Source organism: Phasianus colchicus, chromosome Z (genome assembly GCF_987193195.1).
Source record: "Phasianus colchicus chromosome Z, bPhaCol1.hap1.1, whole genome shotgun sequence".
NCBI lineage: Eukaryota > Metazoa > Chordata > Aves > Galliformes > Phasianidae > Phasianus > Phasianus colchicus.
In genome coordinates, this window is record NC_143476.1 from 89,910,713 (window position 1) to 89,936,232 (window position 25,520).

Below are 25,520 nucleotides of genomic sequence, written 5' to 3' on the forward strand. Positions count from 1 at the left end.
TTGGGATTCAGAACATCTTTTGAGATTCCCCTGTGCTGTATGGATCCAGGCTGCAGCTTTTCTTTATGGGGTTTTTTGTTTGTTTTAATATGACAAATCATAATGCATTATTTAATTCACTGCAGCTTCAATTCCTACCTGGGTGACAAAGGAGACCTCCTGCCCAACCCAATAGCTCCAAGTATTCCAGAAGTGAGTCTCTCCTCAGCCAGCTGACTCTGCCTGCCCTGGATGGACAGCAGTGTCCGAATGACAGATTCCATCACAATGGCATCATCTTGCTCCATCTGAATTAAGGATAACTGCATAGCTTTATGCCACCAAAGGAACAGCTTTGCCTCTTCCTTTGCTGAACTGTAAGCAAGATTTCAAAAACAAAACAAAACATTGATTTTAAAAAGGGCAGGAAAACTGCTTAAGAAGTTTGTGTCTCTCTTCATTACGATCATGGAGAATTCAGATTATAAATTAAGGATTGGTAATCTTAATATATTAAGCCAGTATAGCTATATTATCCCAGTTACACTGATATAACTGCTATTGTTACAAGCTCAATGCCAGTATCAGCAAGCAGGTTTTTCATTGCTTGTAAGAGAACAACGAACAAGACTTCTTTTTAGTCTTTAGATCTCAGAATAATGATATTGCAGCCAGAAATGGATTTAAATCGGTCTAAAAATTTTTAGGGAAGCCTCTAGTCTTTCTTTCCTTACCTTAGGAAACAATAGCTGTTGCTTACACAACAATTTAAGATTCTTCTCAGAAAGGAAATAGTGAAGGCTTTAGTTGAGTAAAGCACAAAGTCAAGTTTCCCCTGTGGTATTTTTAACCCTTCCCCACACAGACTGAAACTGCAGTTTAAATTAACAAGCTCAGAGTTTCCACATATAGCACAGGCACGAGTTTTCTGCATCAGCATATCATCAAATGACTCCACCCAGTCACTTCCCATCTCAGACACCCTCAGCTTTCATCTTAAGAACAAGTTATAATTTGCAACATAAAGTGGCTTTGCTATCTTCTTTTCACTTTGGCAATAAAAGTAGTGCAACTATGTGGTACTACAAGAGTCAAAGTATTCTTTTAATTTCAAGAAATGGAGGAATGTGCATTTTCCTACAATGCTCTTTCATGGCAACATAAATATTATCAACGTTAATATTAAAAAAAAAAATCATTACATTTGCTAAATTCTGCTAATTTCAGCAACAACAGTAAAGACAGTTGTTGCATGCTTTAAATACAAAGTACCATTGCTTTAAACTCAAAGCTACTATGAGCCATCTATTCTGTCTCACCTGAACCCAATTACCTATTAAGTTGTTTTACAGCAATACTAACTTCACAGGGTTCATATTTGGTCCACACCAAGCAGCTCTGAACACCTGGCTTTGAGTGTTCAACTGAATATTTAACATATAATTCATCCCACCTAGTGGACATCCAGGAAAGTGGAACTCACAGTGATTAAGGATTTGCTTGAAATAAACTGAATTGAGCACAAATCCAGGCTGCCAGCAAAATCAAGCCTCTCCAAGTGGAAACCAAGCAAAACAAAACAAGAAATGTTTGTGTAAAATTCCTTCTTCTGTTTCATCAGATAGTACTAGTGTTGGCACCAGAGGATGAGCAGACTAACAGCAGGTATGGAAGGACTGGCAATTTCAGTCAGCAGCCTGACTGATTATACTGACTATACAATTACAGCCATATTTGAAAGATTACAGAAAGAAGCCCTGAGCTCCATACCTTGGATACACTTGCTCCAGCCACTTGCTGGTGGTGATCAGGATTTTCATTTCATTGGTCAGAGTTTGGTCAGTATTCAGGCACTGCAGCAGGTAGACATAGAGGGTCAAGTAGCTTCCTAAGGACAAACACTCTTGCAGGAATTCTTCCATGGTTAGCTCAGGAACTTGGAGGGAGGCAAGTACAGGGCCCCAGCCCAAATCCTGATGGTGAGGAAGATCTATAAAGACAGAAACATATAAGTAAGCAGCAGTTGGTAAAATCTATAAACTGAAGCCACCTCACCATGTTCCTTTAAATTACAGAATATTAAAAATGTCATAAATAGAAAGAACAGGGCCCTGATTATGAAAACCAGTTGAAAATGTAGTTCCAGTATGAGGAAGCATTAAGCTACTAGAATTTTAAGTGACTCATGCTTAATAAGCACCCAAAGACCAATCAACATTTTTTACTTAAGCAGCAGAACAATAGATGCTCCTGCCTTTATTGAAGTAAGAGGTGATACAGGCTTCTGTCGTCTCTGCCATGTGTCGCACAGAGGCCAGGCTCTGACATGCTGCTGTCAGAAGGGGCATTGCTAGCAATCCGTGCACTTTACTGTCAATCCACTTTCGTAAGCTCCCCCGTAGTGACTCAGCTGTTGTAACACTGGAATTGTTCAACATCATCAGCGTTTCCGTAAAGAGACTGCTGAGGGCCAGGTGACGAGTCTGCAGATCCATATCTGAAAGTCAAATTCAAGAATTATTGCAGTAAATAGGCACTAGGAACTAAACGACCTGAACTTAGCATCACTACTGAATACTCCCTGTAAATACTGGGAAAAGACCCCCGATCACTAAACTCCTTATTTCCTTGTTTGTATCTATGAAGCCACAAAAAGACACTTATTACCAAGAGAGTGGTGAGGTGCTGAAACACCTGCTCATGAAGGTTGTGGATGCCACATCCCTGGAGGTGTTCAGGGTCAGGTTGGATGGGGCCCTGGGCAGCCTGATCTAGTATTAAATGGGGAGGTTGGTGGCCCTGCATGTGGCAGAAGGGTTGGAGCTTGATGATCCTTAAGGTCCCTTCGAACCCAAGCCATTCTATGATTCTATGATTCCTTGCAGTCTCTTCCCTTGATAAGGCAGTTCCTAATTTATTAAACTGAAATAGTTGATAAGTCTGGATACAAGAGTACGTCAAAGCAAATCATTCAGTTAGCCTTTTAGCATGCCTACAGTGAAAATAAATTGAATGATGAAGCATGTTTATCATCTCCAAGAAAAATATGCGTATTAAAACACACTTTACAGCACAGATCAGAATGAAATAACTGGGATTTTAGATTATTCTGTTCAAAATACAATGAGCCCTGAAACATTGCAGGCTCTCAGTGTATTTCCAAGATTCTGGATTTCCTGTTAATCACTGCATTCAACTTCAGAAAATTTTTCTGAAACCATCTCTTGTCATTGCCTGAACATGTTATCATGGGCCACTTGTAACACTACCTTCCAACTACAAATCTTTCCTGCACTCAGTGCTTAAAAAGCCTAACAGTAGAATAAGCTGTATTTTATGAAAGAGCCACCATTGTTATAAAAGGATTTTCAATCAGTGTCAGGTGTTTTAGTAAGGAAAAGTTTCATCTCAACTTCTGCAGAAACAGGGATTAATCACTGAAAAAGCACTGCCCTAAAAAACTGAGACCTCCAGACAGTCAGAAGCAGACAGGACTAAGCCCTGAAGGGCCGGATCTGACAAGCTAGCCCTGTTTTGAGGAGGAAGGTGGACTGCAGGCCTCCAGAGATTCATTTCAAATAAAGTCCTTGTGTCTGCATCAACCTAATATGAAAAATGTGAAGGAAAAAAAAAGACGACCTCTAGACACTATCAGTGCACAACTCTCCACTAAGGTAAATCTCTCTTATCACAGTCTGATTGAAAACAATAATGCCAGCAGGTTACCTGACTTGCCTATGGTCACAGTTTTACAGCCATGTCACAACAGTTCTGTGACAATGGGGCTGTCCTAGAGAGCTTCTCCGTGTACAACAGCAACACTGAGAAAAGACTATCAATGTCACAAATCTTTTAATAGTTTCCACTGTGTGTAGGTCACGGACAGCAAAAGATATGACTCCTGACAAGTATTTTGGTGTAACACAGTGAGACAGCTGCTGTGATCTCATTTTGACAACGAAAGGTCAGAGCAGCACTAGCACTAAAAACTGAGATTGATATAAATGCTATGGATACAGACACATCATGCCATCAGCATACACCAACGTAACTGCAACACCAACTCTGATCATGCAGAGTTTTATAATCTGCTCTTAAAACCCCACCCCTCAGGGCTCAGGGAGTGTATTTCTAAGAGTCATCTCTACTTTTTAAAAACAGATGGCAGCATCAACTAAAGAAATTCAGAAACGAGACAGCAAAGAAAATACAACCCTCAAACGCCTGTATATTAGTCAGTTTTACTTAAAACTCCTGTTTCTTCTGTTGGTGCTGCCACTCTTGACAGTTCATTGAGAAAATGATCCCACTTCTGTTTTATGCTCATCTATCTCACACATACATCAGAAGCAACACACCCTGCCCATAGAGAGACCGATGCGCTAGAATGAAGGATCTTGACAGTTTTAAAGTAATTTGCACTTCTTCAATACAAACCTGGAGGATTAAAGATGACTACATCGTCTAGCAATTTGGACATTTCTTGCTCTAAAACTGCAAGAGTAATCTTTCCACTTTGTTCCAAGGTGCTGAGGAACTGAACCACCTGGCGGATGTACGCTTGGCACTTCAGTGTTGCATCCTATTAATTAAAAATTAAAATAATTAGGAAAAAAAAAGCCCAACAATCATATCTGAAATTGTTTCCACACTCTGTCTATAATATATAAAAGGAGAACACTGTAAATGAGAAGAACAGCTCAGAGACAACAAAAAACCAATACCACTTACAAGATGGACGTGACTATCTGAAGATGTGCCAAAGCCTGCTGAGATTTTCAGGAGCTTCACTATCTGTTCAGATGCAGCATCCTTAGCAAGGATAACAGAGGGAGGGTAGTGACTGTTACAATAGCTGATGATGCTTTGATAAGACGAAATGCCCACAAGCTGCCAAGGAAGGGAGCTGGTCTGTCCAAGAAGATTTATGAGCGGCGATTCCTAAAGATTTAAAAGACATAAGTTTCTTTATCAACTGCTGGTGTTATCTTGACAGTGCCTCAAAGTGGTAACAGGAAGTTACCACAAGTAGGAAAAGACCAGCAGGTATGAAATGGGACCCCCTGAAGATTTACCAGCCCTTCTAGAAGAGTCTCCCAGAAAGACTGCACTGAATCAAACTGTATCATGCAAGACTTATCTACACATGGTGCTTAGCAAAAGCAGGGTTTGGAAAGTTCATCTCAATACCAGTTCTTTCTTCTTATTCTGACAACTCAAATACTGGAATGAAATCACAAATGGTTAAAGTATTGGTGAAATACCCTTTCAGAATAAAAGAAAAAGAAAACCGAGATTCAAAAGACAAAGTGATCTCTGCTTCACCAGAAGCAGGCAGTGACAAGGTTCTTAAAAGATGCATCTGATCTTCATGATAGTTGCAATGCCATCTTTCACATATCACATCTTTTTGGCTTACAGTCTTGAGTGATTAAAGCTGAAAGTCTGTATAAGTGGAATCAGCTTTAGGTCTTCAGTTAAACAAACGGCTATCTGATCCTGCCACAAAAACTGGTAAGGTCAGCATGAGACATTGCACTTAAAATTGCAATGTAAGGTGTTACTGCAGGTGTTACAGGCATGACTGCCACAGGTGTCAAAGCCTTTCCTGCACTTACTCCAGCAGACTGCTAGCATCAGTCTACTATGATTCAGACACCCATTTTCACTCACTTTCATAAAAAGCTTCACTTTAATATATACATGCAATGTATTACATGTGTGCATATGCACATATCCTTGCTACTGCTACCTCTGCTTCCCATGTGCGTACACCAAAATGGGAAAAAAAGAAGGATAAAAGACATTTGAATTAAGGATTAACTTAAGAGACAAGAACTATGCAGCATTCCAAGCTTAACTATGGCAAGAGACAACTGCACAGCAGTTTTACTTAACAACAGGGTTTTTTGTTTTGGTTTGATTTAGTTTAGGGTTTTTTATTGTTGTTGCTGATTTTTAAAAGACACCACCATAAGTATCTGTTCATTCCAAAACTCAAAGAGTCATTCTGTAATCAGAGAAAACAGTCTGTGTTTATTTGTTTATTCCTTACACCACTACTGGATCACAGCTCCTACAGAAGCTTCTCAAAACAAACAGCAGTTACTTCCTTTTTCACACAGCTCACACAGAACGCCTCACAGAAGGATTTTGTTAGTGCTATAACAAGCATACTGCTTATGCCATTTTATGAAACACTCCAGAGTTCATAATTCTGCAAGTGAGGAAAAAGTCACAGCCTGTTTCCTTGTCACCAAAGGACGATCCCTCTTTAAAGAGGGACAGGAATAAACGTTTTCAAAATGTACCTCTTTGCCTATAAGCTGTTCCTCCTTTGCCAACAGGACCATCATATACAGCAAACAGACAATCATGTTGTGAGTCTGAGGATGAGGGTTGGGATTCCAGGCATCAGAAAGGACGCTGACCCAGTTTATTTCACATAAAACATAACCCAAGAATAAGAAACAACTCTTGGGGCTGCCTCTTTCAACCTGTAAAGGAGAAAGGAAAACAAAAAAAAGGCATACGAAACCATGTAAGATAAAAGTGCATTCATAAGAACACAGCAATAGTAAAATACATAAACTCTAACTAGATACGTATTGAATATATCAATTAAGCAGCAGTAGATTACAAAGAATGCCACCTCTACAGCTCCCCACAACTTCATATAAGATTTGATAGCACTCCTTCATAAGCATCTGTGAAACATAAAACGAGTAGCTATGATTTACTTTTGGAGTAATTCATAAATAAACAAACTTTAAAAGCTTCCTTCTTACAAGACATTCTTCAGCTCTGCAGTTATTTCCAAAAGCAACAGTAATTATGGCCTTATTTCAACTGATGCTACATACTCACTTTAAAGAACTCTTCCATAAGCATCTGGTCTGGATGCATTTCCTTCCATGGAAGCCTCCTGAATTCAGTATGGAAAGTATAGAGAATAAACTCTGGCATTTTGGGGGCTGTGCAACATCCACAGTAATGCATCAGATGCAACCAGAGAGCACCATGATGGCTTGGCAGCAGCTTATCTAAATCCAAAGGAAATAACTGAATTAGCAGCAGGATAAAAATTGAGGGAAGCATGAGTACAGAAGAAGATGCAATTCTGAGGATGAAAAACCATAAATGCAAGATTCACCAAAGCACACGCATTTAAAAAAAAAAAAAAGATTAAGCTTTCAGTGTGCACTCTTGTTTTCCTTTTTTTTTTTTTCCCCCGTTTTTTTCCTTAAAGTTAGGCAGCTTATGACTTTATGTTATGTTCTTTTGAGCAAACGCTGGACATCAACAAAAGTTCCCTGTTTTTATGATGCTGGTATTCTCTGTTAGCTGCATTATCTTATTTCTTTGTAATCTTATGAATCTGAAGTCTTACAAAACGCATGATATTATTTTTACACATTTATTTCTATAAGCTGGTTTGAAATCCAGTTCATCATTAAAAGCAATTAAAAGGTATTTGTGAAGCTCATTTATTTCATTCCTACTCCTCATTATACATTAGAAACAATGCACAAATACAAATACCAGCTCAAGATGATCAGACCTGGAGATTAAATGAACCCCAAGGCCAGCTCCTGAGACACATCACTTGTTACCATGACATACTTCTGCTTTTTATGTTGTATGGAAAACTCAGACCTGGAATGGAGTCAAGTGCTTGTCATTATAGCTTATTTTGTTTCACTTTCCTTCATACAAATACATACCTACTGGATGACAAAGGTAACCATATCCTCTGCCCTCCCCAAATCAAAAAACTGTCTTTTAACAACAACAACAACAAAGAAACATGCTATGGTACCACAGCAGTAATCATCGTGGCCAAAAGTTCCTAACAAACAAAATCCCCTCACGTCCACATCTCATTTGATGAGTCATGCCTCTACCTTAAAACAATACGGACCTTCACATACCTTTAAAGCTCTCATGCAAAAGCTTGATGCAATCCGTAAACAAACGGACCATGCTAGATGCTGCAGGAGTGTCACTCTCCAACCAAGGGTAGCAGGGCTGGTTACTGAAAGCAGAAATAAAGCAACAAAAACGTCAGTGCTGAGTTAGTTACTAGAAATCATACAGGTGTGCAGACATATTGTACAGCACATTTAGTACAGTACAGGTATCAGCAGCTCTTTCATTCAAAACTCAGTACTTCAGGAGCGTCCTTTCCTTCCTTGCATACATTAATGCTATACTGAAGACACGTGATACCATCAAATAAGTGGAAATTACTTGTTTGATATTTCCTACAGTAATTAAAGATCAAAATGTAGGAACCTCCAGATGATGGTGCATACCACCAACAGTCAACATTCAGGTGAAATACAGGAGACATGCTCAGAGCTCAAAAAGCCTGTGGTTCTGGAATAAAGTCAATTCTAGGTGCCTACCACAAAAAATAATTCTGTGTGAAAACAAAGGTATAACAAGTTAGCAGATCATCATAGGACTGATATCATCCAGGGTTCTTTTATACAGCACTAGCATGAGGTTGCATTTGCTAGGCTTTTCTTTTTTTGTTTTTTTTTTTTGTTATTAAACAAATGAATTAAAAAATTAAATTTTAATGTTTTTTTTCCAGAACTAACTGCATCCTACCCCTATTTTTCTCATCTCTGTTCCTATTTCTTGTACTGTAGTGTAAGTACTGTACAATTTCCTTATGCAGTTCATTAAATAACCATTAACAATATGACACATACAACAGCTATTTAAGCAGAAAGTCATAATACAATTTAAAAAATCACAACAGTAAAAGCCATTCTTACAGAGCTAATGCTCTTCCTATTCAAAACTAAATAAATTTTTGCTAATGCAATTCATACCTTGCATCTTCCTTGTCTAAGACTAGTATCCATGGCTTAAAGAGTCCAGCAATAACTGAATACAAGGATTGCAATGCTAGAAAAAACAAAGTGAAGAAGATAATGTCTCAAATCAGCAGCCATTAATAAATTATTTCTCCAAACCTGGAGAAAATGCTCTCTCTTTATTACAACATGATATCAGTTCTCTATAATCAAAAATTGGATGCAAAAGGTCTGTAACTTCCATCAATATTATGACTGTTTTAACAACAATCATAAGCATTTTGTATTGTTTAGATTTTCTTATTATTATTCACTTTAGAATATCTTTCAGATTGCACACAAAATGTTTATCCACATACTAAAATACAAGATGCACAGACAATTTTCTCCAAATTAAAAACCATATATCATGATACCATGATGACATAGAGTTCTCCCCTGTTTCCAAACTTGTGCTCAGTGCAAAAGATCGTATTTTTCTTTAAAGAGGGATCAGTCCATAAAATAATCTGAAACCAAACTCCAGATCAGGAAAAATAAAGAAGGATTCTCCAGCAAGCAGGAATATAAGAACAAAGGAAGTCCCAACTGGCTCCCTGCAGAGCTTGTTTGTATTTCAATGCTGTCATCATTATATAAACACAGAGAAAATTAAATGGCCTTTATCAGAAGAAATCAAGAACAAGCACTCAGCTTCAAGTCATGTGAAGTTCTTTACAGAGAGCAAGCAACAGGTAAGTTCTTTACAGAGAGTGGTGAGGTGCTGAAACACCTGCTCATAAAGGTTGTGGATGCCACATCCCTGGAGGTGTTCAGGGTCAGGTTGGATGGGGCCCTGGGCAGCCTGATCTAGTATTAAATGGGGAGGTTGGTGGTCCTGCATGTGGCAGGGGGGTTGGAGCTTGATGATCTTTGAGGTCCCTTCCAACCCTGGCCATTCTGTGATGTGCTCTTAAGGCGTATTACCTGCTAAAACTCTGTTGCTGCCAACAGGCTCTTGGGCTAAACTGACAACTTCAGTTTCAACAAGCCGTTTAATAAGATACTCCAAAAATGTGTTTACTTCAGCCACATAAGGACTCCATTTTGAATAGAGACCAAAGGTCCTGAAGTCCACTGAAGCTAGACGAAGCTTGCAGAAAGAGGTAGAAAGCCATTCTATTGTCTCTCTAACCTGTAAAAAGGAAAAACACTAATCAGCTGAAGACAGATTGCACAGTAGTGTTATTTGTCACTGTTGGGACACCTGTTCAGCTGCAGAACACAGTAAGTCAACCAGAGAGCTACTCACCTGTTCTGCAGACAGGAGGATTTCTCCAGCATCTCGTAATACAGGACTTTCAGTGCAATCACTTTTCTTGAAGCTCCCCTGTTCAGCCATTGATGAACCACATCCCAAAGCTTTAAGTGCTGCCTTCCAACAGTCGGGGCTTAGAAGCTGCTCTGAGGAGCCTGGGAGAAACAGAAAGCATTCTGGTTTCAGCGGGGACACGTTATTTCCCTATTCATAGTGTCTTGTACAGTGCTATGTTTTGGCTTTAGGAGAAAACCAAAGCTGGTAACACATGGATGTTTTAGCTGTCACTGGGCAGTGCTGCACGTACCCAAGAACATCTCAGTTTCTCAGCTTCTCATACTGTCCTGCCAGCTGTGGGGCTGGGGGCACAAGGAGCTGGGAGGGGGCAGAACTAAGGCATACTAACCTAAACTGGCCAAAGGGGTCTTCTACACTGCATGGCAACATGTGACAAAGAAAGGAAAATAGTGGGGCGTTGGGCAGGAGGGCCAGCCCTGAGGACTGGCTGGGCATATCACACTACTCTTATTATTCTTCTCGTCTCTCTTTGTAAATAACCCAGAAGAGTATAAAAAGCTTAGCACACTATCAATTCAGATACTCACTTTGTACAAACAGTCTTAGAAAATCACTATAGTGATCAGGGAACTGATATTGGAGAAGGTTAGTCCAATGATTGCAGAAGATATTGAACGGCATCAAAATATCTTCTTCGGGTTCAAGGCCACATGCATTGAGAGCCAAGTGAATAGATTCCAGAAGCCTGGTACGTTCAGATAGAGGCGGCTTAGTGACATTTAACCACTGCATAAGGTCAAACTAGAACAAAGAACAGGAAGCATTTGTAAGTAGAAGTTTTCATGGCCACAGCACCTCCAGGAAAAGGGAGAAACCATCAGAGTGAAAAGCCTCCCTAGGTTTTATGTACTTAAGGAAAACCTAAGGAATTTTCATTTTACTAACCCCCATCCTAAAACCAAGGTAACTCTCCATAAAGGTTGTGATTCAGCATATTAGAGATGTCACTGAATTTACACAGAGACTTTTATCAGGGGGTTCTCCAATTTATAGAAATGCATATGAGCTTCCACGCTTCAGTACTTCTATGAAACAAACACTTAAATGCATTATGCTGGGCTAGTCCTTGAAGTCCCTAAGTTTTAATACAGAGATTCAAAGCTTTTGTAGCCTCCAGGCAATCTGTTCCCAACTGGCTCAGCAGAGACAGTGGTGATTTATGCCAACAAGGAAAGCTCCGTCATGCCCAAACAAGACCCAGCTGACAGTCACAGCTGTAGAGCTCCTTCTCTGTGGAATCTAATGAAAAGAAAGATTTCTGTTTGTCTGCTTTTTTTTTGTTTGCTTGTTTTGTTTTTTTTTTTTTTAAAGACAGATGGGATTCACTGGCAATTTGGATGAACACCTCCTCAGAGATATCAAACAGAAGATACTGTGCAGTGCCTGCTTTGATTTCACCTCAAGAGTAAGAGTGTACCAAAGAGGAAGCCATAGGAAGCACACACTGATATTATCTGGACTAGGAAAGGATAGTTCAACATTCCCATCTGGATTTGCTTCCAGCCTCTCTTTAGCTTAAATAATAACAAACAGCATTTAGTACGAGCAACACATAAAAGCTGTCAAAGATATTTTGAGTACCAGGTTTCTCTTCCACCCATAGAACAGATTCAATACTCATAGGTATTTTACCTTTGTCAACAGCATGAAGACAACATCACTGTTGTCCTCACTCAGGAAGGTCACAACTTTTTCATATAAAGCCACAAACTCATCAGGAGAAGCAACAGGAGTGAAGTATGGTGAAAGCAGCGTACAGAGCCTTCGGTTGTGCAGGATTGTCTGGAGGAGACGTTTGCACTCTGACTTGGTCCCACTGATGAACACCTAAGGAATAATGAGAAAAATGGTCCAACATGAATCTAGCGGGAAAAGAAAACAAAAAAACAAAAACAAAACAAAAAAGCAAAAAAATATCCCTAACAACTTTTTGTAGAGATAAACACAACTGTACTATTTAAAAAACATATATCCTAAAAAGCAAAGGCTGATTGTATGAGAGCAACTTTAAGTAAATATTACTTAATATTCCACCAAAGGTAATTGTAAAATAAACATTTCTTCCCTAGCACACTGAAGAATAGTACTTGTGAGCACAACCACTGCACAAAATATTCAGAAATCCAATTTTTCTGATAAATTAATTTAAGAAGGTGAATGCAGATTTCAGCTGTCCTATTTGACAGTAGTAAAGATTTCCATAGAACTGTGGCTATAGAAAGCTGTTCTGCAACCCAACTTCTAATGTACAGTTGGACATGGGAAAAATACTGTATCTAAGGGATCAAAATAAATATCTGGACACACAGCAGAGGATAATGCTTTTTCACAGAGCATCTAAGTAAGGCAATCCCATAGCAAACATTACCACAAAGCAGCAGCAATCTTTTTGCCAACTCAGTGCAGAAAGAACTCTGCAAGGCTTTAAAAGATGAAACAACTAAACACAGATTTGTGTCAGCTAGAAAATGATCCATAGCAGAGAAACACATGCCAAACCACTCCTTCACGTACTGTAACAAACTTTAAGAATCCCCATGAAAATCCAGCCTGCTTCAGCATTTAATTAGTGTTGCATGTAATTAATAGGGACCATCCTTCAGTGCTGAGCAAGCATCTCAGAGGTTTTTCTTCCACACACATGCATGCCTAAACTGTCCAATATACTATGTACATTACACAACTTGCTGAGTGAGGAATGGGATAGAAGCTTAGAATTTAATTTCCGGGCTTCTGAAGGTTTTAGACACTCGATATCTGCAGGCAGCAGGGTAAGTGTTAAGTATACAATATTAGAAAATATACTCACCTGTCCTAGGATCTCTATGCAGGAAGTGAAGAACTGCCTTGTGGGAGGATTGCGTTGAGTTTCATCACACACGTACTCCACTACGACAAAAAACAAACTAATTCCAACTTTCTTAATTGCAGGCATAGGCTGTACTTTGTAGATATTTATTAAGGTCCTGTTAAAAAAAAAAAAAAAAGCAGATTCAATTTGCATATGGAAAGTAATCTGTATTACTAAAGAAAGGTTTCTTGTGTCAACACATTGCATTACGATAAATGTTTCTGGTTTACAAGATAATCAAGCGTGGTTTCACAGGATCACTGAATGGTTGGGTTGTGCAGGGACCTCTGTGCCCCCCTGGTCCCACCTGCCCCAGCAGGGTCATGCTGAGTAGAGAATCCAGACCAATGAACAGGTGGCTTCTGAAGATCTTCAGGAGGGAAATTCCGCTCCTCTGGGCAACGAGAGCCAGTGCCTTTCACCCTCAGAATAATAAACTTTACCATATTTTAAAGCTTAACAAAGCATCACTGCCATCACTCATCTTGCTCTTGCATGGTTAAAAAGTGTATTCTAATGCAGAAAATAATATGTTGAAGTAGAAAACATATCGTATTCCATGTTATGCTTGAATGATGAGCAGTTAGCTCCTGTGATAACACATAGGCTTATTCCTTTAGAGGTCTATCATAAACATGCAGGTCTCAGGGTTCCAGCTCTGCTGCTGATTTACACTGACATACATTATAAAAAGCAAGCAAATTGGTTAGGCTACCTAAAACTCTGCCTGATCAACTTACGTTATAAAGTTTTCCACATGTACTGCTGCTTCCACAACACCCAGAGAAGGTGGCTTTGTGGCTTCTGCTTGCAGCTGTCTCACTTCTTTACGCAGAGCATGAAGCTGCTGGCTCACTGCTTCGTTTTTATGTTTCCCCTCAAACTAAATGACAGAAAGAGACATTCATTTCAGAATAGTATCTTTTCCAAAAATTCTTTAATGTTGCAATTAAAAAATGAAGCAGAGCCTTGTAAGACTAAATCTTCTGACTATAGGTGGTTTTCCCCTGTGAGTTTTGATAAGATTTACTGCATTCTACCCCTTAGTCACATTCAATTATGACACACTAATATAATCCATGTCTTTGACAAAAGACTTAATCCACAAGAAAAGAAACTTAAGCGAAATCAATACATTCACTTAGCAAGCAAAATAGGAATTAATCTATGAACATTCTGATACCTTCATTCTTATCTGTGAGTATACTCCTACATTCACACATTGGGAAGCAATTTAGCACAGACACTGTAAGTAATCCAAAGCTGTGTACAAAATTTGTTCTTCTGTTGATCTGCTTCAGAGAATTACATATGAGGTATTTCAAGCTTCAGTTGTTTGATTTTTCTTAATATTTACTTATTTTAACAGGCGTATGGCAGCACCTCACCAAATAAATCCATTCTTGTAACCATTCAAGCATTTCACTTCTATTACCCATGTCCACTAGTCCCAAAACAGAAAGGATGCCCTATCTCTAACCTGGATTGTTACAAGAGCTGCTCCCTGGCACCCTTTACTTGAAGCTCCCCGGCACTCCAGATGGAGGGTGATCTGCTCCTCCCGATTGACATACAGCTTAGGTATGGTGTCCAGTATTTCACTGTTCAGAGCAACGTGTTGGGATTCCCAAAGAGCTGCAGTTCTGAAAATTATTTATTAACGAGATTACAGAATCTTTAGCAAGAATAGTAACGGTAGGAATTTAAAAGGAAGAGCTGAGGCTTCAATTTAATGGGCTATACAAAAACTCATAACAGAAATATATACATATATTTATATAATGGAAAACAAAAACTTGGGAAATTGTGTTAATTTTAGTCCTAACAGAACTTTAAAGTTCTAACAGAAAACGCTTCATAAGAGCAAAACTGCTTAAGCCTGCATAAGAAATTTAATTATTTTCAATGACCAGATGAAAAATTAAATAGATCTCCTTCTGCAGGAGAAGAAATTTTCTGCCAGGCAAAAAAGGAAAAAAAAAACTGGACTGTGGAATGACTCAGTCAACAGAAAAGAACCCACTTGACATTGCTGCTGGAATCATTTAGGTACATTCTTCCTTAGGTTTAACAAGGATATTTTTTTTTAATTTATTCTAAATAATATTATTAAATGACGACATTGTGTGGAAATGGCTATGAGCCATCAGCTGTGTCTGAAACTTCAAAAATACTTCACCTGAATTCTCTTAGTAAGAATAAAGTTTCCCCTCTTTCATCCTCAGACCTAACAGTTCTCAGAAATGAAGTCTCTTTCTCTAGAATTCCTGTGCTTCAGATTATCACCACTAAACTAGTGCAAAATGGTTAACTAATTTTCAGTAAGCCTAGGCTAAAGGGAAGATGTAATTAAGAAGTATACTGAATGAGAAAAGAATATGTAGCTGTCAGATGCCAGCTGATGTAATCTCAGTCATTAGATAAGACTTGTGCAGTCAATTAAAGGGCTGGTGTAGCAGCAAAAAAATAACCTGGGCAAACAGGTAGAAGCCAACTACTGTCAGCCTTGTGCTAACACCACCAATTAGACTGCTGTAAAAGAGACCTGAAGACACTGTTGGACAGTTGGGAGGCAGAAGGAAAACAGCAAAGTCTTACTTGGCATGTCCCTGCAAGACTTTAAGGTCAGTGTGCGTGAGCTGAATTGCTTCTTTCTGATTTATCAGACTGGCAGAGGAAATAACTGGCACAGGGGCTTTCATAGGCTGGAGTGAAAGAGGAGGCTTGGGCAAATCAAACTTCTTCAAATTATTCATTATCCTCTCTTTGGCTAGAAGAGAAAGCAGAAATCATTTGCTCAATAAGAAAACTTTAGAATAAATTGAACAAAATTATTATTTCATTCTGGGTGGGTTTTTTTGTGTGTGTGTTTTATTTTTTGTTTGGTTGTGTTTCTGTCATGGTTTTGGCTTGATTGTTTTTGTTTTTTTTTTTTATAACATGAAACACTTTTAGCACCACTCTCAGTACTCCATCCTTTTAATCTTTTTTTATTTCAGAAAGCTAATTTCCATGACCTGCTCCATCAAACACTGTGAGGATTCAAGGAGCTAAAGCTTTCCTGGTTTACCCTTAGCCACTCCTACTTACACACTCTTCAGTTTTCCTCTTACCACCTCCACTTATTCTCCTCCTCTGACAGAGGCTCATTATTCCTTCTAAGCCAAATTCATCTTCCTTTCCCTACAATTCACCCGTCTCTAGTTTTGTCAGCTCCAATTCCTTCCCAAAGCATACTCTCCTTCCAGTTCAGTTCTCTTCTGCTGATTCCCACTCAGTTTACCCAAATAATGCAATTCACCTGTAAAGATATTCCAGACTCCTTCTACTTCCTCCTTCCCTTTTTTAATCAGCCCCCCCAAAATCTTATCTCACCATATCCTTAATACACCTACAAAGCTTTTGCTGCATTAAAATTCCAAGCAAACAGCAAGGAAACATACAGCTAACAAAAATAACAAACAAACTTTCTGGGATTAGTCATAGTGGTTTTTGTCTGTGCTTGCAGCTGCCTTTTACCTACACTTTGTGAAGATCCAGCATGTTTTGAAGATGCTCTTTTGGGTAAGTTAACCCATAATAGTAACCCTTCCTATCCCAGTTTCACCAACACTATTGCTGTCTCTTACCTGACAAAGGGTTGGTGAAATCTGTTTGCCCTGCAGAAATAGCAGCTGGTGTGTATGATTCAAGTTGAGCCCGTGTCCAAAGGTTTATAGCTTCCTGAAACTCGTGGTGTATCAGTTCAATATTGACATATTCCATCCACAGATCCTAAAGGGACAGAATTGTTAACTTAAATCACCATAATTCTGTTAATTATCGTAAGTTACATACCCACTGCATTAGCTAGGATGCTGAAACAAATAAAATTGGACTCTGCAATTTTAAGTTACGGGAAAATTATATTAAAAAGTATCTGATGAAAAAAATGTAATATGTATACATACAATTACTGAAAAATAGAGAAGAAATCTGACAAACACTAGAGGAATCAGAATAAGGCAGGCACAAAGAAATGCTCATCCATAAGTCTTCCTCTTGCAGGCATTTAAATTCTAATAATTCCTCAGGTTAATAATTACTCAGGTTTAATAACATGTATTTCTTGCTCACTAGCTTAAATCCGAACCTGGTATTTTACGGATTACAAATATAAGCAGATTTGTACTTCCAATTTAAAGGTCCAGATCAGATATTTCTCTAAAGTCACAACATAGAAAGAACTGTAGAACAGTAAAAAAAAATAAAGACTGTATTCTCACTAAGACAGACTAAAAAATCTATACATTATGCTGTCTTAAATATAAAGAAAGGCAGCTTAAGAAAGCACAGGATTTTTACTGTTCTGACCTTTTTCTTAAAGCTATCATGTATGATAGAGGAGTACTGAAGATCAGTGACACTAAGTCTCTCACTTCTTTAGAGGACCCACGTTAGCAAATGAAGCAAATTTTGGATCCCATCTTGCCAATGTCATTAATACATCACCTGTTGATTCTGCATGATTTTAGCGAGTCTGTGTGCATCATACTGCTTTGGTAAAGAAGGAATGTATGTGTCTCCCTTCTGAAAGCTCTCTTCTTCTAACCACAAAACAAAAACATTGCAAAGCCTGAGAAGAAAAAAAAAAATGAAAACATAAATCAATATACACAGCATATATTACACAGTAGTCTCATTCTGGAGGCTTAAAGTTAAGGCAACAAACTGATAACAGTTGATACAGGTCAAAATTTACACCTCTCAGAGGCTTTCTGATTAGTTTTTTAAGTCTGAGCTCTAAGAGCAGCAGTGCAAAGAAAACTAGAGCCATGGAGCATCCAGAGTTGGAAGGGACCCACAAACATCATGGGTCCAGCACTGGACTCTACACAGGACAGCCCAAATGCTAACTCTACATACATTTCAGAGCAGTGTCCAAATGCTCCTTCAGCTCCAGTAGCCCTGGGGAGCCTGTTCCACACTCACCACTCAAGAAGTGCAACAACCAAGAGTAACTGTACAAATTTAGAACAGGAAGACATTTACACTAAACAGTACATAAGAAAAAATTCCAACCCTGGGTCCTGTGTTAGAGAATTACATCAATAAGCCCATGCAAAAGACCAAGGAAGATATATACATACCTAAGAAGCCTGCTCTGAAAGCTCATACCTGCATTGCCCTAGTATTTTTTTTTTCAGATTCACACCAACTTTATCCTCATTTCTTTCTCTCCTAACCCTGTACTTCAAAAAATACACATATCTCATCCTTCACTATGATGAGTGCTACCTATTTTTCAAATCCTACCACCCAAGTTTTCCTGATTGAATACAGGGAAGAACATAACCACATCTTTGTAGCATAGTATTAAATATCACAAACAAACTCCTGTTTTCTGCATCAATGTCACTGATGAGAAAATGAAAGTTCAGAAGTCAGCCCTGATTAATTCAGCCCATATTTTCTCTTTTGTCTAGATGGCCATTAAACTTCCCGAGCATAAGATTTATTTGGCTGTAGAACACTCCAGATTTATGATGGAGTGGGGAGATCCTTTGAAACGAAAGGCTCACAAAATATTAAATCAAGTTATAGTCAGTGAACATCTCTAGATTATTTTTCACCTATGACTGAGAAGGATTTACAAGCTCCCTTGTTTGTTTGTACAGTACATATTGATTGCTGGGGGAAAACACTTATCAGCAGCTCAGATGCTGTATGCCCAACCCCCCTCATCAAGGGACTCCTTCCTAGTTACCTTTTCCAACTGTTGTTTCTAGGAAAATTCAGACACCGTAACACTGCAGATATTTTTTAAGGTACATTTCTTAAATCACAAGCCTGTGCAACAGAAACACGCACTTCTGTATTTACTTATGGTTTCACTGAGATACATGGCTCCTAGAAACAGCCAATTTGCCATTCCTTACAAAGATGACTGTTCATCAGCTGAGTTGCAGTAACTGAATATCTTCTTAACCTACTCAAAAATGAGGAGATGCTTTCACTAAGGTTTTGGGTAGGCTAGCACGTAACACAATCACAGCTCAGCTCTGGCACACTAAGTTGATAAACTGTGCTAACTGACTCATGTGCTGAAGTTCCCAGTGAATTCTCTGCTGTATCCAGATGGAAGCTGGGGCCCAGTCTGTGTCAAATGTATATATACACACAATGCAGCTCTTACACTGATAGCCAGTAACGTACATAAAAGTAGCAGATATGCCTAAACAAGAAGTATTTTAACAAAATGGGAATAGTATTAATTAAAACACAAAGCTCTCTTTAAGGAGAGCGACAACTCTATCAATAATGTCGTGTAATATCAACTCCCTTCAACAAAACACCTTGTATCAACAGAGATATGACCACAACTCGGTATGTAACAAGTACTTAGGTACTCTAGGTCAGCCAAGAGCTGCAACCCTTCACATCTCCCATGTCTAGCACAGCAGCTAGCAGCTCAGGCATCTGTCTTGAATGAAACTGAACAGAGCAGGCCTTCTTTACCTGACGAGCTCCTTATGCAATTCTGGTGAAGTCAGGTGACCTGGCAAGCAGCTCGCTTTCTCCGGTGATCTGTCACTGCTCTTTACAGGACTCTCCACTTTCAGTGCTTTGCTGGCAGCATGGTGGAAATCTGCCACCTCTGTTAAGCGCTGCTTCATTTCATTTAATAAGTTAACGTGGGCTGCACTCTGGAAAAATCGTTTGCCAATACAGCCATCTACAGGTAATCTGAAAATGAGTAAAGAAGAAAAGTCAACTGCCAAATCAGGACATCTGCAACTGAACCGACTCGAGTAGTTACTGGTATCCACTGTTCTCAGATGAGTGAGGCATTTACTACACTGCAAACATCTTAGTGCTTGCTATTTTGCCACAGCCTTTATGATCAGACTCACCCATACTGTGGTCCCGGTCTGTGAAGGTAAAGCAGGAAGAATTTCTGCCAGATTAGTGGCATGAGAGGGTGATCAGCAGGGGTAGCAAGGGCTTGATGGGCCCAGCGATAAATCATGAGCCTCTGAAGTGAAGGTACGACGGGCAGCTTCAGCTGGGTCTGGGCTTTCTGCAAAGAAAATGTTTTCAGACAAGTGCCCTGGTGCAGTTCCCTGCAGCAGGTTGTGACAGCTTATCCCAGCAGATCAGCACAGCACGAAAACTCAGCAATTACAAGGAGAAAAGTTTGAATACGTTCCTATGTAAATTTATGATACATCTATACATCATGTAACAGCTTTTAGAGAACAATGCTTGCTGCCACTGATGCTTGTGAAAAAATTAGAAAAGCATGAATGGGAGTACTACTATAATGAAAATCCTTTGGTGCTAATTACAGGTCTTCCTCACAGAGGCAGACGTTCCTGTTTTCAGTAAGACTGGTTAGAGAACAAAGCAGCAGCAGGGAGAAACACGGCATTCACTTTTTGTAAAATTCAGATTTAAAACATGCTTTCTGACAGAGATTTTCCCAGCTGTAAAATAAGAGCACCTATCTCAGTGGTATAGAATCAATGCCCCACAGACTGAAAGGCATTCAGATGACCCAGGATATCAAAGAAACGCACTAGTTACCAAATGAAGTTCTCTGTAAACAATTACATATTAAAAACAGATTTATACAGTAGTCTTTAAATATTCAACTCAAAATACAAAGCAAAGCTTCCATTAAATACATTTCCCCCCTGGAAAGCCAAGCAGGTAAGATGTTAGTTACACTTTTGTCCTGGAAAAAAAAAAAAAATGAAAGAGATAAAAGCTGCACAATAGAGAAGAGTATTTTTCTACAGCAGTTCCCCTGTGAGTAGAGAATGAACAGTTCTCTCACCTTCAAAGCTTGATCAGGAGACAAATCATTAATAATTAACTCCCCCTCCACAACTCTGCGAAGCTGTGAATCTTCTTCAAATATGGATTCAATATTTAACACCATCCACGAAAACCAGACCTGTACAGCACAATAACAATGGAAATACTGATAACAAAGTTGCTTGCTGTTTTCTTTCTTTTCCAGATTCTCATTAAAAATCTGCAGAAGTAGTGTCACATCAAGAAAAGGAAACTGAAAAACAGTTTCTTCCTTATCTACAGGCACGTATCCTTTTTGTACAGCATCTAATTTTAAGCACTCCATCTCCAGCTGGGATACTGCTAGACTTTACTTTGTTTTCCTTTATGTTTGAGCAGAAGGGAAAATGTTAATCAGAAATGGATGGGTTTAGGAGAAGAGCCAGCCTTTACACACTTTCCCCTGCTAAATATATCAAAAGCAACTAAGGATTTGTATTAGTCTTAACAAATTAATTCTACTTATGCATTCATGGACACAGATCCAAGAAAATTCCTCTGTGGAAGAATGCCCCTGCTCTCACTGGTATATGAAATCTGCAATGCTTTGTTTAGCTAAATTAGGATTTTATCACAAGAATACTTGTAGAAAGAGAGGTAGGGTGAAACAAAGAGCAAGAGAAAATCTACAAAAACCCACGAAAGCAGAAAAAAACAAACACCTGTGTGTTGCTTTTCCCAGGGCTGTTTAAGTAACACCATCATACCACTTACCTGAGATGAGTTGGCATTGCCCTCAACAAAAGAGGGAGTCACATTGCCTGCCACAATCCAGCTAACAAGAGAAGACAGCAGACCTTTGTCACAATGATAACCTAAAGCATTCTGCAAGGAAACACAAAACATTTTTTTCCCCTAAGAGGCCTAATAGATGATTTACAAGCTACAGAGATATCATGCTGCTTTTCCTGAGGTTCCTGTCTGACTCAAACAATTACTTTCCAACCACAGCTCAGCCAGTTACCACTGAATCCCATGCTTGTACCTTATTTCACATCAGTGAAAAGATTGTTTTTACAGTGACACTGTTTTATCAAGAGAGGATGCTCTACTTTGCTCTAAAGATACTGTTTAACATACAAAATGCAAAGAATACAAACTAAAATAGTATGGTGGAACTCCTCTGAATGAAATCTGAGTTTCAGATAGGTTTTAAATTATCAATTATCAACTATTCCACTCATCTTGAGCTATTCAGAACCAAATCAAACAGCATAACCACATTGTCACTCATTATTGCAACTGTTCTTCTTGTCTTTCAGGAAAACAGATTCATATCAAAATCAGATTTATCCAACAGCCACAGGAACACACCACACCCATGTACCTTGTGCTGCTGGTAAAGCAGCTTTTGTATGCAGTCTTCCTGGCTGTACTGAAAAGCAGCTTTACATAAGTGATCCAGTAAGTAGAGAGTTGCCTGGTCCCTGTGCCACAGCTGCTGGCTGATGAGGACCTGAACCCAGAACTCCAGTACTGCAGTCGGCCCCACTCCGTTTGGCTGGCCACTTCGGAAAATGTGAGTCTGACAAATTCAAGGGTAGAATTATTCAAGAACCTTCCTTCAGCTTGAATTGAAGCTTAAAGATGCGCTAAACAACCGTTCAGCTTGCATGAGGCTATGGGCCTGTCCTTAACACACAGCAGTTCTCTCTATACCTACGCAAAAATATAGCTTTGTCATCTCCAACCTCCAAAAGAGATTCTTAGAGCATCTTAGAGATCCATGCATCTGATGGGATTAGCAAAAACAAAGTCCACAATAAGCAGGATCCCCTACAACCTGCAGAAATAAATAGCACCTGTTTCTAAAGTGTTGCCTGCTGTTCCTGCAAAAGGATCTCCCAGAGTAAACAAGTATCTTTTAGTCCTTACTTTCAGATGGTAGTGGGCTTTGGTTCTTGACTGCTGTTTCTGAACACAGAAACTTTTTGTCAAGCTATGGTTATAAATTGATGGTTAAAGCAAAGCTTTCAAACATTTATGTATCTGCCTCACTCTTCAACTATCTCAAGTGAGATAATAGTGATTTGTGTCACTTTCCCTTTTCAGAAAGAGTTCTGATAGTAGGAAATCCATCTTCCAAGTAGTTTTCCAGGCACATATGGTTCAGCGAATTGCCAAATTTAGGCAAGCTTGAACCAAAATATTTCAGGAAACCAAAGCCAACACTTCAAGCCCAATAAAGAACATTCTGTGGATGCAGAACTGACACATTCAGTACCTTTGTAACTTTAAGCATGAACTTAATTAAACATATAAATATTTATATAAAATGTAAATGTACATACGTATATACACACATATGTTTTTAAGAATTTCTCCCACAACTGTTTTGTTGGTTTTTTTTTCTTCTTACCTGTATCATACTATTGAGCAGTTTAACATTTTCTCCGTAACTCGCTCCTGTCAAGTGCTGTGTTACCTTATGTGTGACCTGCTGGGTCATGCCTTGAGGGACTCCACTATCCAGCTGAAGGAACAGCTGAACATGAGATAAAAACCTAAGAATATCAACAAATTAAATTCCATTAATTAATCCTAAAATAAATTGTACAGCATGACAAATAGAAGAACTGTTTCTAGAGAATTTAAAACTTGAGCACAGAAATTCAGCACAGAAACCCACTAATGACACCCACCCACATACTAGGGTTTTGCTTTACAACCATGCTACAAAGTTAATAGCTCCATTTTAACCACATCACTTGCACAGTTCGAGCAGTTCAAAGCAGACTGTAGTTCCAGGCTGCTTTACCAGAACTGAAAGTATCTGAAACTGTGGGACATTTCCAAAATCTGAGAACTGAACAGTACATGACACAGCATAAATCTTGAAATGTGGCCACAATGGAAACTGCAAGTATACAGCTGTGTAGACAGCAAGCAGTAGCTTGTAGTTTCCATTTAGCTTTTTAGAAAAGGCAGTGCTTCCTGGAAGGAACAGATGGGCTGCACCAGATATTCCAGTCACAGAAACCTCCACAGAAGAGCTCTAACTCTTTGAAAGAGACTCATTCAATCTATTCAGTTAAAGACATTTCAGACCACTGTCTGGTACCAAAACTAAGCAGCAGAACAAACTTTGCATCTGCAGTTAATTCTCCTACCCTCCCAAGGAGGTGGGTCACAGCAAGGCTGCCTTTTGGGAATAGTTCTTGACCCACATCAGCACACAAGTCCAGGCCAGGATTTGTCTGAGAAGCTACCATGTGGTACAAAGCAAGAGCACATGGGAGAGACCACATTACTAATTTACCAGGACAAAGAACTGAGGCTGAGCACTTGGGAACATTCCCATTTGTTGCTAAACTTACCAGTAAGGACACAGACAGTATCAACTATTTATCTTTCCCAATCACCTCAAGCCAAGAGCTCTTGTACCTCAAGCACAGCTCTTCACAGCCCCCTTCCATTGCAAAGCAACACTGAGTGGTATTTGTACATGATGTTCAAAGTAGACATTTCCACAACCGCCTTCTCAACCACAAGCCAAAAAGATTTTGGCAAATAAAGAAGATATTCTTCCCTGTCACATCACATTCTCACTAAACACAAAACCCAGAATGAATAATACACTTAAGATTAACTTTCACTGGTCTTAAGCAATAAACACGTTAGGAATATATCACACTTACTGTTCATTCTTCAGGAGATAATATTGGCAAGAGTAAAATATGGGTAAAACTTTATCCAGTACATGGACTACTGTTCTCAAGTATCTAGACTGGACAAGTACACCCAAAAGAGGGATCCCTTCAGCACAGAACTTCTCAATGCTGTAAAAATAGAACAACAACAAAAAAGGAAAACCATGTAGATACTGAAAAAAAAAAAAAAGACGTGGAATGTTGGTCTTTTTTGTGAAATGAGGCAGAAAGACATTTATATATTTACACAAAACTTTGACATCCCAAAGAGCAAAATTCAGAAATTTTTTCTTCAGCTGAAGAAGTTACTAAATAACTGAAAGATTTCTTAAGTATTTCCTATCTTTTGGGGGACTTAAATGTATATATACACATATATACATACACACACATCCATATATCAATGAAGATGGGAGCCTTCACCAAGTTTGAAACAATAATTTAAAGCTCATGGCTCCTGCCTAACCTTGTCAACCAATCTCTCCCTCAAGGCACTGGCAATATCTACAGAAAGAGTCTCATATTACCTGCCTTGATATCGCCTTAGGATAGATGATCCTCTGGACTTTTTTCTCCACTCACTAAGGATAAAGCTCAAGCATTACCTTACAGTTTGTACTGCAGTTACAGCTAGATCTGATGAACTCTGCCACTGTTGTCCAGAAAACTGACTACTGAGCTTCTTGGCACACTGCTCTGCATCAGGTTTTGATAGGGGAAAAAAGTACTGCATGCTCATACAAGATGGTAAACATTAATCTTATGTCTAATCTGTAGCCACAGAAATGCGGGGTTCCTCATGGCTCCATTTTGGGGCCAGTTATCTTTACTGCTTTAATAAATTCTTGGATACAGGACTCAAATGCATACTAAGTTTGCAGATTTTGGAAGGATAGAGAGGCCTTGCAGAAAGATCTGGATGAATTAGAGGGCTGGATGATCACGAACCATACCAAGTTTAAAAAGTGCAAGTGCCAGATTCTGCACCTCAGATGGGG

At 39.0% G+C, this 25,520-nt stretch overlaps 1 protein-coding gene across 1 annotated transcript in view; it reads right to left on the reverse strand.

The window, feature by feature from the left end:
* EPG5 (ectopic P-granules 5 autophagy tethering factor) overlaps positions 1-25,520 on the reverse strand; it is a 51,856-nt gene that overhangs the window by 4,123 nt on the left and 22,213 nt on the right. The window contains exons 17-42 of the mRNA XM_031597067.2: positions 24,511-24,651; positions 23,232-23,376; positions 22,200-22,397; positions 21,587-21,697; positions 20,853-20,972; positions 19,927-20,093; positions 19,532-19,759; positions 17,525-17,648; positions 16,663-16,807; positions 15,632-15,803; positions 14,514-14,676; positions 13,774-13,916; positions 12,992-13,148; positions 11,815-12,009; positions 10,710-10,923; positions 10,099-10,259; positions 9,774-9,981; positions 8,823-8,898; positions 7,911-8,014; positions 6,847-7,022; positions 6,291-6,476; positions 4,711-4,920; positions 4,417-4,561; positions 2,234-2,476; positions 1,750-1,969; positions 139-354 (exon numbers count right to left, since the gene is read on the reverse strand). Of these exons, the coding sequence (XP_031452927.2) occupies positions 139-354; positions 1,750-1,969; positions 2,234-2,476; positions 4,417-4,561; positions 4,711-4,920; positions 6,291-6,476; positions 6,847-7,022; positions 7,911-8,014; positions 8,823-8,898; positions 9,774-9,981; positions 10,099-10,259; positions 10,710-10,923; positions 11,815-12,009; positions 12,992-13,148; positions 13,774-13,916; positions 14,514-14,676; positions 15,632-15,803; positions 16,663-16,807; positions 17,525-17,648; positions 19,532-19,759; positions 19,927-20,093; positions 20,853-20,972; positions 21,587-21,697; positions 22,200-22,397; positions 23,232-23,376; positions 24,511-24,651 (4,368 nt within the window). The remainder of the gene's footprint in view (positions 1-138; positions 355-1,749; positions 1,970-2,233; positions 2,477-4,416; positions 4,562-4,710; positions 4,921-6,290; positions 6,477-6,846; positions 7,023-7,910; positions 8,015-8,822; positions 8,899-9,773; positions 9,982-10,098; positions 10,260-10,709; positions 10,924-11,814; positions 12,010-12,991; positions 13,149-13,773; positions 13,917-14,513; positions 14,677-15,631; positions 15,804-16,662; positions 16,808-17,524; positions 17,649-19,531; positions 19,760-19,926; positions 20,094-20,852; positions 20,973-21,586; positions 21,698-22,199; positions 22,398-23,231; positions 23,377-24,510; positions 24,652-25,520) is intronic.